The sequence below is a fragment of the Trematomus bernacchii genome, unplaced genomic scaffold, assembly GCF_902827165.1.
Source record: "Trematomus bernacchii unplaced genomic scaffold, fTreBer1.1, whole genome shotgun sequence".
Classification (NCBI taxonomy): domain Eukaryota; kingdom Metazoa; phylum Chordata; class Actinopteri; order Perciformes; family Nototheniidae; genus Trematomus; species Trematomus bernacchii.
Window position 1 is genome coordinate 4,636,178 of NW_022987641.1, and position 19,662 is coordinate 4,655,839.

General features: G+C 42.4%; 2 protein-coding genes across 6 annotated transcripts in view; both read right to left on the minus strand.

Annotated features, from left to right (window-relative positions):
• Nucleotides 1-1,316, minus strand: part of si:dkey-97m3.1 (fatty acyl-CoA reductase 1) — a 43,986-nt gene extending 42,670 nt beyond the window's left edge. The window contains exon 1 of the mRNA XM_034133466.1: nucleotides 1,085-1,316. Coding sequence (XP_033989357.1) covers nucleotides 1,085-1,093 — 9 coding nt within the window. The 5' untranslated portion in view covers nucleotides 1,094-1,316. The remainder of the gene's footprint in view (nucleotides 1-1,084) is intronic.
• Nucleotides 1,317-5,308: 3,992 nt separating this feature from the next.
• Nucleotides 5,309-19,662, minus strand: part of magi2a (membrane associated guanylate kinase, WW and PDZ domain containing 2a) — a 201,089-nt gene continuing 186,735 nt past the window's right edge. For 4 of the 5 annotated variants that reach the window (XM_034133627.1, XM_034133625.1, XM_034133624.1 and 1 more), the window contains 6 exons: nucleotides 19,206-19,391; nucleotides 17,993-18,212; nucleotides 17,119-17,344; nucleotides 16,169-16,321; nucleotides 12,832-12,970; nucleotides 5,309-8,963 (listed from right to left, as the gene is read on the minus strand). In XM_034133627.1, coding sequence (XP_033989518.1) covers nucleotides 8,344-8,963; nucleotides 12,832-12,970; nucleotides 16,169-16,321; nucleotides 17,119-17,344; nucleotides 17,993-18,212; nucleotides 19,206-19,391 — 1,544 coding nt within the window. In that variant the 3' untranslated portion in view covers nucleotides 5,309-8,343. The remainder of the gene's footprint in view (nucleotides 8,964-12,831; nucleotides 12,971-16,168; nucleotides 16,322-17,118; nucleotides 17,345-17,992; nucleotides 18,213-19,205; nucleotides 19,392-19,662) is intronic. The other variant, XM_034133623.1, reaches the window with a different exon arrangement.

Here is a 19,662-nt window from a genome sequence, read left to right on the forward strand (position 1 = left end):
AACCACACACATGCAGGAGGAACGTCCATGTGGGCTCCCTGTCCGTTAAATATCTCTTTCTCTTCACAGACACTGTTATTCATCACCGTGAAAGTTGTGAAACATTGAAGCAGAATGAACATGCTCACAAATCCGTGCCAACCTGGTGCCAACACGCTCCATTCCATAGTCAAAACCGTCAAAACAAGATATATTGTTACCATTTAGTTTCCGCTAAAACTTTTCAAAATAAAATCAAAAAGTGAGGGAAGGACATAGTTCCATTATTAGTTATGCAACCATTGACAATTGTTGCTATTAATTAATACACTAAAAAAAAAAAAAATCATTCGAAAAATACGTTCAAACACCTATTGGGATTCAGAGGCCAGGATGACCCACATAAAAATATTTACATCAATTATTCTACCCATTATGTAACACAGTTTAAAGCAGTCTTAAAGGTGGGGTAGGTAATTTTGGAGAAACCAGCTGTGAGTGCGCTAGAATTAGAAAATACACAGCCGGAACAAATCTGCCACTTCCTTACAGAGCCCCTCCTCCAACACACACGAACGCGCACATGACCAATGAGGGCACGAGATAAGTTTGTGCACAGATGGAAAGCTGACAGGCAGGTAGGCCATCCAGTTATTTTAGCCGGGCCGGCTAAAATGATTGGTCGTGCTTTTTACAGTACTACGGCTTCCACAGATGAAAGCGCGTACTTCCTGTTTTGTCAGAGTAACGGCTGTTAATATCTTGCCTGCAGCTGCTGCACGCTGACAGCGGCGCGAGCTGAGCCGCCCGCCATCCTGCTATTAGAGGCGGCTGCACAGCCTCGTGCCAACCCCCTACTCAACTCACACCTTAAGACTGAAACAAACGAATAATAAAAAAGCAAACACACTTTTTTACCAGCGGTATGTGCTGGGAGATGTTTCCAGCCCCGGTGTGGAGATGCCCACTCCCACGGCTCCTATCACACAGCCGACAAAACCACAGAAAGACGCTCTGGGCAGCGGCGTACCACGACACCTCTGCTTCCCAAAATACATTTGTACATCCTGAATACATTAAATAAAAGATATAACATCATTCCTACCGTAGACATGTGTTGGTGCAGGTGGCTCTTTCCTCCGACGGCTGTCAAAGAGGCTGAGTGTTGCTGCGGACTCTCTGCCTCCTCCCACCGGCCGCCCCTGGGCTCTGGCTGCTGGGATAGTTCCACGGCTCCGGACTGCCTGCCTGTCTGGGTCCGCAGCAGGTAGACAGACTGCCACACTGATGAGAGAGAGACTGGGTGGGGGAGAGAGCGTCAGCCCGCGCGTGGGCCCTCCCCTCTTCCCGCCGGTACACACGCCGTTCAGTCGAGTGCAGACCGAACGTCACCCCAAATCTCATTCAAAATCTGAGAAATGAACGTAGCGTGTATAGATATATTATTCGTTTAAAAGCGATTTAACTACGAATTATCACAATAACAAATCTGGTATTTTCCAACCCACCCACACATATGTATTATTTAACCGAAACATAACGTTTACATGTTGATATTGCAAAACAAACATAATGTAGTTTTGACAATATATTTTCTTTTAAAAGGCTAGAATTATCATGCAAAAGCTTGAAGAATGCATGACATTGATAATAGGAAATTAAGAGCCTATGCTAACAAAATAAGGAATACTTTCAAACAGTTTTTTTAGTTCATAAAGCAAAACAACAGAGAATATACAGTATAAGGATGATGGTGAGACAGCCTATTCTTGTGGTTTTATACTTTGAATATATACTGTAATCCAATAAATAAACATTCAATACAATGAGTTTACATTATGCATGCTCAATTAATGATTTGACACACTTTAAGTGTCTCTAAATGATTGGAAACAATTCACAATGTATCTCCAAATATAAAATGATTGTCCATTGATCGCTCTTAACCTGAACCCATTGTTCATTCTGCAGCTAAACGTGTCAGGACAGACCCCTTCTATTGACATCGACATAAAAACCATGCAAGACAGATCATTTTCCCTTCCCCATTGCAAAGCACTGATGCATAATTCATGTTTTGAAGTACCAGGCATCACTATATGGTTATTACATCCAGCCTGTTGCCTGAAGGACACTTACAACTCCAGTTGGTGCCATTATCCCACATCTTACAGCTCTAATAACGACTCCAAGTCATAATTGCAATGCACTCAGCTGAAAGGCACAGAGTTAACTCTATCTGAACAGAATATAATCGACAGAATAATTATCCTTACAGCAGTGAAAGAATGACCGCTGAATGACCTCTGCAGTGTAGAACAGGTTGCTTGCATGCGATCATGTGCCAACAGAGCATGATGTGACTGCTTTGAACCATAAACCTCAAAGTGGCCGTGACAGGATTTGCTTTAAGAAGACGATCTCTCTCCATTTAAACAAATACAAATAATGCCACACCAACAGGCCCACCCACAGCCTCTTCTGCAGGTAATCATTGCTGTGCAACATACTTGTTGAACCTAAAATGTTTGTGTTCCATGGAGGTAGTTTTACAAAGAGTTAGGGCCACATTTGAAACATTTAATACTGTGTTTTATGTTTACACAGCATGCATGAACTTTGTAGAGTCTGTGCTGCGCCCAAATGAGTTGATTATTTTTCCTGCTCTCAGACAATCTGGTTAAATAACAGCATGGGAAAATACCTCTCCTGTTTTGTCAACATAGCTTCTCAGGTGAAGCAGTGCAAATGAGGTGAAAGTGATACAGCGGGATCTACTTTTCTTTGCAGGCAAACAATGACTGTCTCACTTCAGATGAAAGCATAAGGTTGCTGCCAGCTGAAAGTGAGGCAATTCGAGACCTACATACTGAAGCCCCTGATCACTAGAGGTGCTGTTAACGGTTTCTTTTTAGTGCCAAACAGAGAAGTCTTCTTGAAGGATGAACCCATTGTCTCTGCAGTTATTCTATACCGGCAATATGTTCTGTGTTGATGAGAAGCAATTCAGTGAGGGGGCACAGATGTCGGAGGAAGAGGTGAAGCAATCCATCAAATGCTGACAAACAACTAATGTGATCCATGTCCGCTGTTAATAACATTAGTGTGTGATTGTGTGTTTGGGAGACACATTAGGGCAGTGTGTGCTATATAATGGACTGAGAGCCAGGCAATTGAGTACGGGTTAACATTTGTGCAGCTTAGATTAACATTTCAACTCTTAAAGGTGCTGTAACACCATGCTCATAATTTCAATATTACCCATGATTACCTGAAAGTCAGGGAGGATGCTGTCATTGTATATGGCAATAAACGTATACTTTACTTGATTTGAACAATGCGTGCCATCTGATAAACAAGTAGAAGGTTGTGTTCCAGCTCCAGTGTCCTCAGTGTCTCTTCAGGAGGAGCACAGCAGTGTTCAGGCTGTTCTGAGTTGTCTCTCTCAGATGCAGACATGACTTCAGCTCTGGATTGACCCCCCCCCCCCCCACGGAGAACACCAGAGGCTTCCAGCAGGCACCAGGCAGCCCCCCCCCCTTGCTCGGCCCCTGCAGGAGAGCTGCTTCTTCTGCTCCTTCCGTGCTCATCTCACCCTGTGCTAGTCTGTTTGCTTTGATAAAGAAAAAGCAGTTTGATATAGTGTTCAAAATAAGATATAAGGCAAAGCAGAAACAGAGCCATACTTAGAATACTTCAAATCAAGTCTAAGGTTTGTCTACATGCAGAATCCTATTCATCAAGACAGAAAATGCTATCTGAATTTCACGTTTTCAAATGTATTGCAACAGGATGTACGTGTGAAAACCTCAATATCAAATGCAGGAAGTGTCTTTCAATTTCCAGAAGCTGCAAAAGAGATTCAAGATCATATAAATGTCTTTCCAGTTTTTAAACTCACAGCATCGCATTATAAAATACCTTCAACCCTAATAATAACTTTATGTAAGTTCAAGAATTATGAAACCAAACACCATGAAAACAAAAGACTGGTCTATACTGACCTCGAGTGGAGATACGGAGAATTGACCCAGAAAGCATGAAGCATTGGATTTTCTATTCAACCTGCATACGTTTGATAGTAATGTATCAGCAATAACATATTTGTACATATAACATTTTTTTTTTCATTGAGCAATTTAAGTTATTAGGGCCAATTCCTAATAAAAGTATTATTCACTGTTCTTCACTACTTGGCTTATGATATGTCCCCATGTGGCCAGACAGTGGCACTACAATACAAATACAAAAAACTAAGATTTTAAAAAGGACACTTCCGTATGCAACATTTCTAAGAAGTAAATATACATTTGATAAATGTTTTTAACAGATTATAATGAAGTTGTGAACTCATACAAGAAGCATCATAGTTTAATCAGAATACTGTAGTCTAATATCAAAATAGTAAAACATGTAGTAAGGAGAAATGCTTGTTCTCTTTGCTCTAAAGTCTTGAAATCTTTTACTATATTTAGTCTTTGGGCACATGGGAACATTAGTTCTATCTGTGCCCAAAGATAACAAATATAGTATGATAAAAAGAAATTCACTCTTCATCCTTCTTGGTCGACCAGTTTTGGAAATGTCTTCAAATGTGTGCTCAGTTAAAGGTGGGGTATGTAATTTATTTCAGAAGCACTTTTTGTTATATTCCATGGAATGCTCTTAACATCCCGATAGCAATGACTAATTAAATGCTTTGACAATAAATACATAAAAAAAATTGTCGAAGCCGTAGCGCTGTAAAAAGCACGACCAATCATTTTAGCCGGCCCTAAAATAACTGGATGGCCTACCTGCCTGTCAGCCTTCCATCTGTGCACAAACTTATCTCGTGCCCTCATTGGTCATGTGCGCGTTCGTGTGTGTTGGAGGAGGGGCTCTGTAAGGAAGTCTGAAGGAAGAGGCAGATTTTTTCCGGTTGTGTACTTTCAAATTCTAGCGCACTCGAGCTGGTTTCTCCAAAATTACATACCCCACCTTTAAGGGCTTGCCTGAACATTTCAAAATAAAATAAATATTTAATCAGAAATGGGTTAATAAAGTTTTTGACAACAGGGCAAACTATATCCACAGAAAAAAGGCATGAGATATATTAAACCTTAAAGGGGCACTCCATCTATTTTAAACGTGAGGCTCAGTTGCTCTTTGCTACATCTCAGCCTGAGGAAACAACTAGTTCACAACTCCATTATAGTGTGGTATATACTGGTTATAAGTATTAAACAGGGCAGGTGAAGAATAGCAATGTTATCTTTAAGTGTACGCTTTAATAAAAAAACACCCATAATTAATCACACAGCAGCTTGTCCCAAATAACTCTTTCATGTTGTGTCAGGATTTTCTTTTATTTTGACAGCTTTTCAGAGTATCATACAGGTAAACAAGATTTTTGCAAAAGTTAATATATCCATAGTGTTGCATTTCATAAAAATAGTTGCTCCACTTACAGTCTTTGTGACCATCAATAGTACACGGAGTCATATTTATAGAGATATTTGTTCAGGGTCTATACACTGCTATAACACTACACAGTGATACCGAGCCGCGGGGTGTGTTGTTTCCACACACACACACTTTTACACTTCTGGATGTTTTTTTTGTTTGTTTTTGCTTTCCATAGCAAACTACTTACAATTTGGCTCAATGGAGACAGCTCAGATGTTCGGCTCAATGGAGACAGCTCAGATGTTCAAAGCAGTGAGTTGTGCAAAGGTTGAGCAAAAATATGCATTCTTTTTACATTTAAACTGAAAATAAAGAAGTCTGGTCAAATGGTGCATAATGATTCAGTGTGGAGGCATATTTTGAATGTTAAAGTTAGTTTATGGCCTTTTTTGTGTGATTTCGTCTTCTGCACAGCCTCTACATGTGACTGCAGGTCTGGGTCTGGCTGCTGATTTTCTCCTAATCTTTCTCAAAGCCTCTGTGAGAGATTGTGCTTTAAAGTCACTCGGCTTATTCTTTATGTAATTACGGATCACAATGGCAAACATAATGACTTGTCTCCGTTTGTTCTTTTATTCTTTAAACACTGTTTGCACTTCCCCCAGCACAGGGAGGAGAGCTCTGCTCTGGTATTATGACTCTGTGAGTGTTGGATAATTCAGAGGAAATGCTTCCCTCGCTGTGGCTGATTTGTTGATCTCAAAATTGACAATTTGCGTAAAACCCCCTTCCCTCGAACATCAATCACAGCTTAGCATCAAGCTTTGGATTTCTACAAAATGTGAAGCAATGAGCATGAGGCTGTAGTCTGAGCAATACTCAGCATTTAAAGAGTTGTGAATAAATGTTTTTATTCTATTATTCTTTACCAACGTTAGCAGCTCTGTCCTGTTTTTCATTGGATTTGAGTATGTGATCGCATATAGATTTTTTATATCTTAAATACTAGCACTAATAGGCTCTACCCGGCAATAACCGACACAAATTATCCACAAAGGATGTTCCCCTTGTGACATGTAGCATTATCCACTATTAGCTCAAGTATGAAGCTTTGAAGTCACGTTTAAGACCCCTTTTTGCAAGATTCTTGTTTTAAAATAAGTCAGCAGCAAAAAAGAGCCAGCCAGAGACAGTTTCCCACCAACTCATAGAGCCTCATATTAGCTTCAAAAGCTAGCTACAGCTGATAATACAGGCAAGTGACAGCGTGTTGCGAGAAATGAGAAGCTGCTTTTGTTTACTTCTGTGCCAAATCATGGACCAAGTGTATTACAACTGGGTAGAAAAACAGGAATTTCAAGTTGGTAATCGGCTACTGTTATTAAATGTGTCGTGCCAGAATGGAACACTTGACAGGCATAGCAACAGGGGGACAGGGCTTAGCAAATTGTCCATTTTTAGGTAGTATAAAAATGTAAACATGGAAATAAGACCTTGAAATAAGTCCAATTCTGGAGCAGGTGTGTGAGCTGAACATGATTCTGATCTACAGGGAGCTTTGGCATGTAGATGTTAATTTGACACAGTGTAGAAAGAATCACCAAAAACTAATCTTAGTCATTCACTGAAAGTCGCTGCGACAGGTGCATCCTCTCATCATTCGATCAGGAAACGATAGAAAGACTTCATATTCAGAATGGAGCGCTCTCATTCACTCACAGATCGTTAGGTGAGCGAGCTTCAGACCACGTCAGATCTTAGTACTTTAGTTTGGTTTGGGTGCAAAGCCCTGCTCTGTACTGACGTTTGAACACACCGTCTCATATGATAGTGGAGCTACTAGTGTCAGACCTTTAACAAAAAATCAGTAATGAAAACTGTCATGACGCAAAATGAACCACAAATAAAGTCAACAGTTCTGGTTATGGACTTTGTTTTCATACATAAGCTTGTGAAATAAGTTATATATTTCACTGTATCACACTCGTATCTGAAAAAATACAGTTTATTATTCATATCTGTAGAGTTGGTGTTGTATAGCAGCCTGTTTTGAACCCTCTTAAGTGGTTTGGAGTTTGACCTTTGACCTAAAAGCCACTCTGTCTCAGTCTAAGGCACTCTGCCCCTCGGTCGCTGTCCTGCGAGCTCCTTCCTCTCAGCGTCCGGCTGGACACCGCCGTCACGGATTGCTTTTTTCGTTTAGCACAGAAATGAGAAAAATGGATTGACAAGACATCCCCACTGAACTCGGGATGATTCAAGCGCAAAAACAACGGAGAACTGCAGCCGAGAGCCCGACCTGCATCACATCCGTCCATGTAGCGCCGTTTAGCTCGTGGTTTAGCGCGGACTAGAATCCACTTCCATCCAGCTCAATTCACTTAAAGATGATCTTATTTACAAAATGATCCCACATATTCATTATAATATATCTTTGTCTATAATCTTGTGATAGATCCAGGCCCACACAGTCTCTCCTTTAAGGCAAAGTTCTGTCGATGAGTAGATCTCATCTCCGCTGTCACTCTTTGTTCCATTCGCTCTCGTCAAAAACAGGCAAACCTTCTCTGTAACATTCCATAAAACAGATTCCGTTTTGAAGATATATATATATTTATAAAAAAATCCAATCACAGCCGACAGTTTCCTCCTGCCAGTTGTTTTTATTTGCATGTTCTTCTCAGGGAGTTCTTTAAAGTTTGTGATTCTTCCCACATTCTACTTGCTCTTCCATATTATTATTTTTGATATAAAGTGGATGGTTTTCCAGTTCTTAAGGTGGTTGGTGTCAAATATTTCTCAAAATAATTTAGAGTACAATATCATAAATAAAACTCTAAAAACACGTGGTCCAGATCACCCTGCACCCCCCCGTGGTTTTGTCTCTGGAGATTGGGATGGAGTGGAGGGGGGCTGACGGGGGGCAGGAAGTGAGGAGGGGTCAGGTGGGTGTATCCTGCGGGGGGGGCCGGGGGGTTACCTGCTCAGGGTGGAGGTGCCTGTGCGCAGCGTGCTGGGCAGCTTGTCTGAGCCGGGGATCTTCCAGGGCCCGGGGGAGACCGTGGCCTTCCTCCCCGCCGCGCTGCTGCTCTTTTGGGGCAGACTGGGCCGGCTCTCTCCCAGGCTCCTCTCCGACTCCCCCTGCTGCACCCCCCCGTAACGCTCCACATCCCCCCTGCTGGTCCCGTTAGTGTGCGGGAGCTGTGGAGACTCGGTGGACTCTCTCTGGAGGTTTCTCTCCTTGGATCTCCCTCTGGTGCTCCTGGAGGGTTTGGGCTCCCCGCTCCCCTCCCCCTCAGTAGTCTGCGGGACCCTGGGCCCCTTGTGGGTGGACCTGCCACCCTCCTTCTTGGCTCTGCTGCTCCCTCTCCTCCCCTGGCTGGTCAGATCCTGGTTGGGCAGCTCGGCCTTCTGGGGGCTCTTCGGTCGCTCCGTCTTGCCGACCGGGTCTCGCGGGACGTCCAGAGGCGACAGGTGAGGGGGGTCGGGGGCCAGATGAGATGAAGGCGATGGCATGGAGAGGCTGTCGATGGGAGGGGCTACTTCCGACAGGCTTGGGGAGGCTGAAGGGCGAGCATCCCATGGGGCGGCATTATCTGCGGGCAATAATGTGAAAATCACACACACACACTTCTGCTTTGAAGCTTGCATGCATGCCACTGCACAACCAAACAATACATCGAAAACAATCAGCACAGCAATCGCTTCTATTCTACAAGCTGGGAGTAAATATCAGAGCGGCACTACAACAGACTCCTGGACGTGTCACGGGGTCAGCACTGCTTTTATCAATCTGCCTCCGCCGCTCTCTTTAGAGCCCAGGTCAATCTGAAACCTTGGCGGAAAATCGAAAACAGGTTTAATGAAATGGATGATGTGCCCAACAGGGTGGTGCTTTAGCGAGAATGGGACCCTCGGGGGCCGAGCGTCTCTCTCTCTCTCTTAAGCCTGGAAAAGTGTGTATCCACAGCTGCAGTGAATCTGCAGATCACTCCTCCGCTACTCTCCACTCTCACGGACTGTTAGCTTCTGTTTCTGCTCCGATGGCTCTCGCTCCCTCGGCCATCAGTCACTTTGTGCGGGCCAGGCAGGGGGCAGAGCTCGCCTAGCGACAGCGACGCCACGAGACCCAATTATAAGCCCACTACCACGCAGCGCTGGAGCACATTACATCCAGGGGTGAGAGGGGGCCTTTATGTGTTGAGTTGCTGGTTCTTAGTTCATTTGCATTCTATTTGGCCATAACATTTGTTCGGTTTTCATTTAAAAGCACTTTGTAACTGTTTGAGGTACTAAATATATACGTTGCTTAGTATTATTATTGAGGGTTGGTTCTAATTCTTCTACCTATAGTTTGCTGCTGTTTCAAGGACGTTGATAAAGGACCCTGTGAATGTGTGTTTATGTGTATGTGTGTTTGTGTGATGGATTCAGGCAGCTGTGATGATCACCTGCTGTGTTAATGCCTGTGTTGAGCTCAGTATAAGCTGCGATACTGCTTCTGCTGAGTCACCGTAACAGAACACAATATATACATTTGTTTTATATGGAAGGAGCATTAAAATGGTTCGGCCCGTTCTTATCAGAAATGTGACTTCCTAATACTGCAATAAGGTATCATTTGGTTGCAGAGGAAAGAAGCTATTAAACTCAACGCATACATATCCTTACAAGTTAACTCTAAAGTTGAAAAGTTGTGATTATTTCACATCCAGCTGACCCCGAGCAGCATTAGCATTCATTTGCAGTCGTGCTTGTGCCCACCTGATGAATGTGAATCCAATATTTAGTGGCTCCTGAGGGTATATCTGAAAGGTCGTTCTTTAGTTTGTTGTAGTGTCACTTTGATATAAATAGCACAAAGTACTAAGTGTTTTTTTGTCAGAGCATTCTTAATTTCCTGAGTCATCTTTCGACATTTGATGAATATGTGCCCCTGAACTGCAGGTCTAATGCTAGATAGAGGCACCAAAACACACACAGACAGGCACACACTAATTACCATGCACATGCACAAACCATATGTTTTTATGCCATCATCACACTTCTATTTTTGCAATCAGCTGTTCCTGAAAAAGAATCTGAAAATAACTTGCTCCCTTGAACATCGGTATGCTAATGTTTTAAATTGTCGGATTAATCAGCATAGATGATTTGCATAACCTTCCTGTGTGCAAATAAGGTGCCTGCAACCTACAAGTGATGAACATGCTGAATCAAGCCCACGCAGAACATGGTTAGAAATCTGCTTCTGCTCTTAGACAGCAGGGGAACAAACGATGTGCAATGATGGAGGACGGTGTCTTCTGGCTGACCACAGTTAGACTCTCTGTGTGCAGATCTCAGAGCAGTACAAGCACCTGAAGGCAAGTATCACAAAAGCTCTCCATACAGAGAGATGAAGTCCCTTGCTGGCAGAAAAAGGCCAACTCGGGGAAACACCATCACCCTCTGTTTCCTGTGATTAAGGGCTGGAGGGTGACGACAAGGCCAAACGCTGATGAATGTGTCTCGCTGGGGGTCTTAAGTGCTGCGGTGCTTCCTCTGAAACCTCTTTCTCTCTAGTGGGATTCTGCGGGAAAGTGAGTGTCGTCCACAGAAGTGAGGGAAGCATTAGAGTTTTATTACCCGCAGTGTCACAAAAATAAATGTCCCCTCCCAGGCTGAGTTGCGCCGGAGTTCACTCGGTAAATAATCGGACAGTTTAGGTTTATCTCCTTTCTGGCTGACTCAGCGCTAAGGCTTGTACTGCTATATTTGTGGGCCTTTAGGTAGCTGATGATTTATCTTTCGGCCAGGAGGAGAGTTATGATCGAAAAATATAACAACCTCTTGCTGAGTGAAGCTTTTTTGGCAATTTTTCCTTAAAAGGAAACAGTTTAACCTAGAATCGGAAATCCATATTTTCGCCCCTGAATTTCCCTACAGGGTCAATAAAGGTTTATCTTATCTTTCATTTACATTACCTTATCTTATGTTAACCTGTCTTACCTTATCTTGTCTTACCTTAACTTATCTTGTCTTACCTTATCTTACATTACCTTACCCTGCCTTACCTCATCTTAACTTATCTTGTCTTACCTTATCTTACATTACCTTATCTTACCCTGTCTTGCCTTACCTTAACTGACCTAATCTTACATTACCTTACCTCATCTTAACTTACCTTATCGTGTCTTACCTTAACTTATCTTGTCTTACCTTATCTTATCTTACCTTATCTTACCCTGCCTTACCTCATCTTAACTTATCTTGTCTTACCTTATCTTACCCTGCCTTACCTCATCTTAACTTACCTTATCGTGTCTTACCTTAACTTATCTTGTCTTACCTTATCTTATCTTACCTTATCTTACCCTGCCTTACCTCATCTTAACTTATCTTACCTTATCTTACCCTGCCTTACCTCATCTTAACTTATCTTGTCTTACCTTATCTTACCCTGCCTTACCTCATCTTAACTTATCTTGTCTTACCTTATCTTATCTTACCTTATCTTACCCTACCTTACCTCATCTTAACTTGTCTTACCTTATCTTATCTTACCTTATCTTACCCTGCCTTACCTCATCTTAACTTATCTTGTCTTACCTTATCTTATCTTACCTTATCTTACCCTGCCTTACCTCATCTTAACTTATCTTGTCTTACCTTATCTTATCTTACCTTATCTTATCTTACCCTGCCTTACCTCATCTTAACTTGTCTTACCTTATCTTATCTTACCTTATCTTACCCTGCCTTACCTCATCTTAACTTATCTTGTCTTACCTTATCTTATCTTTCCTTGTCTTACTTTACCTTATCTCATCTTACCTATAGTGCTATTTATCAGTCTTTCTTAAGGTTAGTTGCCAAGTTTTGGTTAAATCAGCCTCAGTTTTTTAGCAGGAACTACTTTTTTTCCAGCCAACATACAACTGCTGTGCAAGTGAGCTTTTGAAATGGCAGAATGATTATGAAAGTGCAGCGTGCATCTTCAACAGGTGGTTACAACGACACAACACACAAAAACCACAGCACAGAAAGCCAGGGTTACGTGAAGAGAAAAACATTCGTATGATCACAAACCGTGTCTTTAGAGTGGCCCATTAGGAAGAAATAGGGGGAGCCATGCGTGTCACTTTTCATGCACATGGAGAGACTGGAAGATACCATTCCTATAGAAGGGGAAGTAACAACCTAGACCAATCAATTAGTGATAGGTCACTGAAATGGACAGAAGATAAACTAGTGTTAGTCCAGATAGAAAAGACAGTTATTTGTTTACAGCATAGTGAACTGCAGAGAGTACAGAGTCAATAAAGACAGAAGACTTCACATGATATTCAGTAGATGCATGCTGGAACAGTGTTATTAAGAGTTAAAGTGATATTAAGACAGTAATGAAAGTACAATCTATGAGTTCAAAGAGAGGAAATAATGATCCTGCCGATAAAGAAAGGTTAAGGTGTAGATACTTACCATACTCTGGGACCTGCCCCGTGCCCCTCTTCAGGAGGAGGCGGACGCGCCGGCCCCCGGACTTGATCAGCTCGATGGCCCGGGCGTGGCTCATGTCCCGCGTGGTCTCTCCGTTGATCTCAATGATTTGGTCCCCAACCTGGATGGAGTATGAGACAGAGAGTAAAACAAAGTTAATGTTAGACAGAAGTGCAAGCTGACATGTTCCAAATACACATTTTCCTCGTCCAATGTTAAAATAAAAAACACTCCATATGGAAATATATGGTTTAGACGTTTTGTGCTGATACAAATAAACAAGAATTTATAGATCTCACCTTGCTTTACGCAAAGAAATATTCCCAGAGCACGCTTTTTACTGTTGCAGAGGATAAGCTCCATATTAAAGGCTAAACAAGTGCTTGAGAATATATGGAGGCGTTCTATAATATTTGGTTTACTTCGCATCCAATGCAATTCATTTAATTCATTTTGCATTTGATTCCCCTTGATTAACACAGGAGGATATTTTGTATCGTGGTAATGCAGCGGTTTTATATAATATCAATGGAAAAGTTGTTCTTGAAGGAGGAAAGTAGTCTTTAAGCTGCCAAAACTTTAGGAAACTTTGATTAGTCATTGATAAACACTCAGTGACTTCAGAGCAGCCGAGTACAGCGAGCAGTGGATCAGAGCTGAAGCTGCGTCTAAAGATTTTAGAGCATCGTTAAAGCTCTGGGAGCGCTCACTGTGAAGCATGGGGATAAACCAAATTGAAAGGGCCCTGCACCATTTCACATCGGGAACATAGTGAAGAGGAAAATCTAAAAAAAAATCTTTGCAATTTACAATCTGAATAAAGATATAGATATGAATCAAATGAACAGCATTTAAGAATCCTTACGAGATATAAATTGTGGAAATAATTAAAAGAAAAACGAAATAAGTGTCATATAGTTCCATAAACCAAGCAGATGAATAAGTGTATTTGCATATGTGTCAACTGTGATGATCACAATGCATATGAAATCAAAGCTTATTTCATAATTAAGGATCACTAAGGATCTATAATGAATGATTAGTTATTTAGCATTACCAGCCATGAACTGGTGTCAGTTATAACTTATATTAATGTGGAAATTGGATGGCATAATGGCTCTTTGGAACTTTTCGGGACACAGAGATGTATACCAATAACCTGCCCATTTACCGGAACAATTCTCTGTTTTTCGACCCAATCGCGGGTCAAACGTCACTCCCCCCCCCTCCCGCTTCACCACTCAGCCCTTCAACAGGCTCCGTGGTTGGCTAATGGGGAGGATTCAGGGGGAACAGGACAAAACACGGCGGCCAATTACGCTAACAAATGGAGAAGTCCTCCGGTAATGGCAGGGGTAATGAAAGTCAGGAGCGGACTGCAGTCGGGAGAGGGGGGAGTCATTAGGTGTCATTACAGCGGCCTGAAGAGAGGGGGTAGGCTAGACACTTCCATCATTACTCCTCACCTCCTAACAGCGGCAGAGAGCGATCTCCATTTTCATCTTTAATAAAGAGGGAAGCTGAATGGACGCCACGTGAATGCTGAGCACGGAGGAGGAAAATGAAGAAAGTGTTGAATCTACTTCGGCCCACGCACGATTCTCTTTCATTGAAGGTTTTAAGATTAGAGAGGTAATTAAATGTGCTGAATGATGGCTCATAATAACCAATCACTTCATACAATTCTCTCCAAAGCCTCTGCACTGCCACTTGAATTTGGAATTAACTAGTCAGAATTAGGCTCTGCTCCTTCCTGATTATCGTGGGTCAAAATGTGTTTTCTTCCCTTCTTAAAGATGTGACAAAGTGCCTGTTGAGGAGGAATGGACTTGGATTAAACTCAAAATGTCAGAGAGACTGAAGAGAGTCACGGTGCGAGTGAGTTTTCTGCACTTTCAAATGTGTCAAAGCACCTTTCAGATCCGAAGGGACAGGTGTGTCAAATGCCCTTCAACCATTTTCTCACATTCAAATGCAGATTGATTCCTCTCTGCATCCGGCGGTGTGGATCAAAGTTTCCTCTGCACCTTGTTCTCACACAGTGACGAGGTGATTTATAATTACTCTCCTCTTTAAAAAGGAAAACTGTCCAGGCCGAAAAAGGTAAAAACTATAATAACAGATTAGAGTAAACACACATTTGTGCAGAAAGACTGTTTTTCTTCTTTTCCACATACTTTATTTCCCACAGCAGTTTTGTGACCCAACCCCTACTATTTCAACCACGACCAGGTACAACAGTAAAATAGTATATAAATGCATCAGTATTACAAATCTAATACTAAAATATAACATGAATCACAGTAACAGACCATGTTCTGTATTATAATACTTGAATCACATTTGCTGATAATTACTTGCACTTTTACTCACACTGTAGGATTAGAGAAACTGTGGGATTTTAGCCTTTGCCGAACATGCACAAAAACCTATATAAACAAGCTGCTGGGCCTCTTAAAGTCATGTAAATGGACAAACACTTCTTCCACCACTGATCAGACTTCATAGCAGCTTGTATTCTGATTGGAAGTGCAGCTTAAGAGGGATTCCCTCCTCCACCTGCTTCTACTCCTTATGGACTTCATTGACTACACCACTGAGGAGGGAAAGTAATATCTCCCCCGGGGCAGTTTGCACACATTATCCTTGGCAGGTTCATTACATATCAAGAATGTAAAGCAGACCAATGCTATCAGCAGCAGCCATAAAGATCAGAGGACATCCAACCGAGAGAGAAAAGAGAGAAAGAATAAGATCAAGAAAGACGTGCTGGATGCAGGATTCATTCTGTTTTTAGAAAGCTAGGTAAATTGCTATTTATGTTACTGGCAGCAAAGAACATAGAGCAAGTAAGGTGGATTTACAAAACAGTTTCAAGGGCTTTGTTTCAATTTACACGTCTTTTTAAAATTGAAAATAAGTGTCTGCTCTCTCTGACCAAATAATAGAGAAGCAATAACTGTATAGCTACAGGGAGAATTGTGATGCTATGCAAACAGCCACGTCAGTTGGCCCAGTTAAATGCTTTATCTATCTTAATCTTTCAGAAAATGATCTGATACTAAAAGCAAAGCAGATATGTGTTTTAGGCATTGGGAGGAGACCAACTTCTAAAAAGAATTCAACAAAAAGGACGAACCGTCTCAGAGTTATTTTGACAGATTACTTCCTAATCGGCTCTGAAAAAGTTGCAGCTTTGATAACATCGGACAATTACAGTGAGCTTCCGCCGTGTAATCTGGGAAGATAGAAAAAGCAGCGTAACCTTTTAACAGGGGTGTAGTGGCTTTCTTAGAGGAAATGACATCATCAGACGTACCCTCATCCTCCCGTTCCGGATGGCCGGCCCGTCCTCTGCCAGCCGCAGGACGAACAGGTCCATCTTGTACTCCCGGCCTCCGCGGATGCTGAAACCGAAGCCTTTCACGCTTTTATCCAGCTCCACTGTGAAGAAGTCGAAGTCCTGCGCCAGCTGAGAGCAGCACAGATCAGATATGATTACAGTCCATGTTATCGCAGGAGAAAACGGGCCATTACAGCAGAAAAAGACTCACGACTCAGCAAGAACACTAAGTGAGTAGGAATGTAGCAAATGCAAGGTAAACAAAACAGAAACGTAGAAGTGTTTCATACATATACACCTACCTTATTATATTTGGTATAAAAGGTAAACAAGGGAGCTGCTAACATTTAAAACAGTTTCTTGAAAGTACCCAGAAGTATATGTCAGCACTTTGTCTACTCAGTTTCAGATACACAAACAACACCAAAGGGAAAATAAACACTAATGCTGCTGTGGTATTTTACATACATATAGTTATGTAATCAACGTTTGTATCCCTTATTTCCTGCTGCCTGGAAAAATGTGTCTTTTTTATGAACTACATTGAGGCGCACAGTTCTAGCTTTAAGTATAAATACATGAATACAATGTGTACAAAAACAGTATTAAGCTATAAAGAGGTAAACAGAATTGGAGAAGGTAAATAAATAAGTAACAAGACATAAAAGGCAGAAATATAACAAATATGTTTGTGGTCATTTTAAACATTGTCAAATTAGCTAAAAGACGCTGAAGCGCTCTGCACGCATGAAGGGAATTGTAGAGCTGGGTGATAATTCTCTGTGGGTTTTCTACTAAAAGCAGCAAGCAGACACAGTTATTACATCCATTATGAATGTACACATATTGATGTATGCCCTCACATAACTACCGTCTATTGTTTATAAGAGCCAGTATCAGTCTTCTGTGTTGGGAAACATCCTTACCTGAACTGGAGGCATCCGGTAGTCTGGCATGGCGAACGTCCGTGTGTCAGTAGCTAGTTGTCTGTAATCGAGCAGTGGGGGGTGTCTGTACTCCAGCGTGGGGGGCTGCCTGTAGTCTGCCACAGGGGGGTGCCGGTAATCCACCGGAGGCTGTCGGTAATCCGTGAACGGCGGCTGTCTGATGTCCGGTTTAACATCTTGCCTCGCCTTCACTTCGGACCTGTAACTAGCGAACCAATCAGAATGAAGGAAGAATCTCCAGCAGGACTCTTTATATTCATTTAGCTGACTAACTAACTGGGTCACCATGTGCTGATAGAGATGGCTTCTTTTGGTTTGCACTGACAACCATCAAACAAGACTGGGACTTTTCTCATCACATCAAATTATAATAAAAAAACAAGTTCTCTCAGAGGCTGGTGAGTGCACAAATATTTAGGCACTGTGTAAAGAAGAGAGGAAATGCAATGACATTGTAGATTTTAAACCCCTTTAGCGCTTGGTAAAAAATTCAACAGATTTCTATAAAGATGCTATTTAAGTAAATAATTTAGCACTCCATAAGAGTTAAGTGATGTTATACAACAAAGTGAGGAGAAAGAGAGAGTGAGTTAGGAAAAATGAATGAAAGGTAGAGAGAATGAGGACATGTGATTCTCTCCTACCTGTATTCTCAGAGGAACAGTGTTTGCCCCAGAGACAGATACAGGGCTTGTCTACAAAAATGCTTCACTGCCTCAGAAAATCTAGACAGCTGTGAATTTGACACAGTAACACGGCGTGAGGATGAAACAGCTGCCATTAGAACTGTTTGCCGCCACCTAGAGAGGGACCTGTCTAGCTCTGTAAGCATTCGCAGACAACGGTGTCTAACCTGCTCTCGTGGGTGTAGGTCGGAGGTGGGGGGGCGGGCAGCTGGGTGACGGGGCTCTGGTGGGGCACGGGGTTGGGTTGGCTGACAGGAGGGTTGGGGTCCGGGGCCGCGGCGTTGGGCTGCGAGACGGCGGGGGCGGCCGGCGGGGTCTTCGGGCTGTGCTGCACCGCCATGGGGCTCTGCTTCTCTGAGCTGGGCGCCGAGGGGGGGTTGCTGATCTCTGGGATTCAGAAAGAAGGAAGCATGGGATACATGGAATGACACTTTGTTGGCTTTAAGATTGACTTAATTGGTTACATTACATTTTATTTAGCTGACCATTTATATACTCAAAAAAGCAAGAATCCTGAAAGTACATTAGCTTAAAATGAGAAAACCAATTGTAAGTGCTACTGTATTGGCAGGGGCTGCAGTCTGTATGAACCATTGGCAGCCTCTTTGCTCTGACAACTCTCCATTAAGGCACGTGTATCGTTCCTAAGTGTGCTTTTGTGTATTTCAGGCCCATGTGTGTGATGTAATGTAAATAAGAGTGAAAATGGAATTGCCCCTCAGGGATTTTTACCTTTTCTAAGTGCTCCCTATTGAGTTTTAGCAACCTTATTATTAGATAAGATGTGGGTTTTCATTCTGCGACCGAAGAGGTGTGGACATTCAGCATATCAGGAGCTTGTTTTAGCATTTAGAAACCAGGATAGCAAACAGGCTTGTTTTTGTTGAGGAGAACATGTGTCCCACTTGCAGTGAGGGAGTAGCAAGCATATTGGGCAATACAGTTCTAGATAACGTCTTTGTTACACTTACACCCATATATTAAGGACCGATCAACCATAATTATCAACAAATATATACAAATGTGTCCGTCTTTGAATGTATTCTGAAAAAGTAATTCATCAGTCTTAGTAAAAGTCACTCTGGCTCTCTTTTGTGATTTTGCAGCAGCTATCTGTTGCACGGATATGAAAAGAACCACTAAGAAACTGAAATGGCGCACATTTAGTAAGAGACGGTAGCTCTGTTCAAGCGTTTGCATGCTCACATGTCCATTCAGTGAAGAGAACACCCTTCATGAAAGTGACAGTTCATCTAAAAAAACCTCATATCACAGCTTTGATTTAAAGGAGCAAAAATCCATCCCTGTCATGAATCATTGTCTAGCCAAAGCATTGCAGTTTTAAAAGTCCTCATCTATCACGTCCACGTGTCCTCTCACCTTCCTGCGGGATGATCCTCAGGCTGACGCTGAGGCCCGCGTCCTTGATCAGCTTAACGATGTCAGCGTGCGGCATGTTGACGATGGACTGGCTGTTCACCGCCAGGATCCTGTCTCCCACCTTCAGCTTCCCGCAGCGGTCGGCAGGGCTGCCCTCGATGATGCGGCCAATTTTATGAGGCACAGCTGTCGGAGGGTTCAAACACAAACACGCTGCAGGTGAAGACGTGCTTGGCGGAAGATTGCAGGATTACGGCCGTCTGTGCTCACTCTCTGACTGACTGAATATGTTTCTGTCTCTATCATTTTGCTATTCACCCCAGGCTTACGTAAGGCATCCAGCTCTTTTTTTCATCCTTCATGTGTGTGGGCGATGCACTGATTCTCACAGCAGAGATGTGTGTGAGTGACGTACCGTGGGAGGGCATGTATAATTGAAGAGACAGAAAGAGAGGGG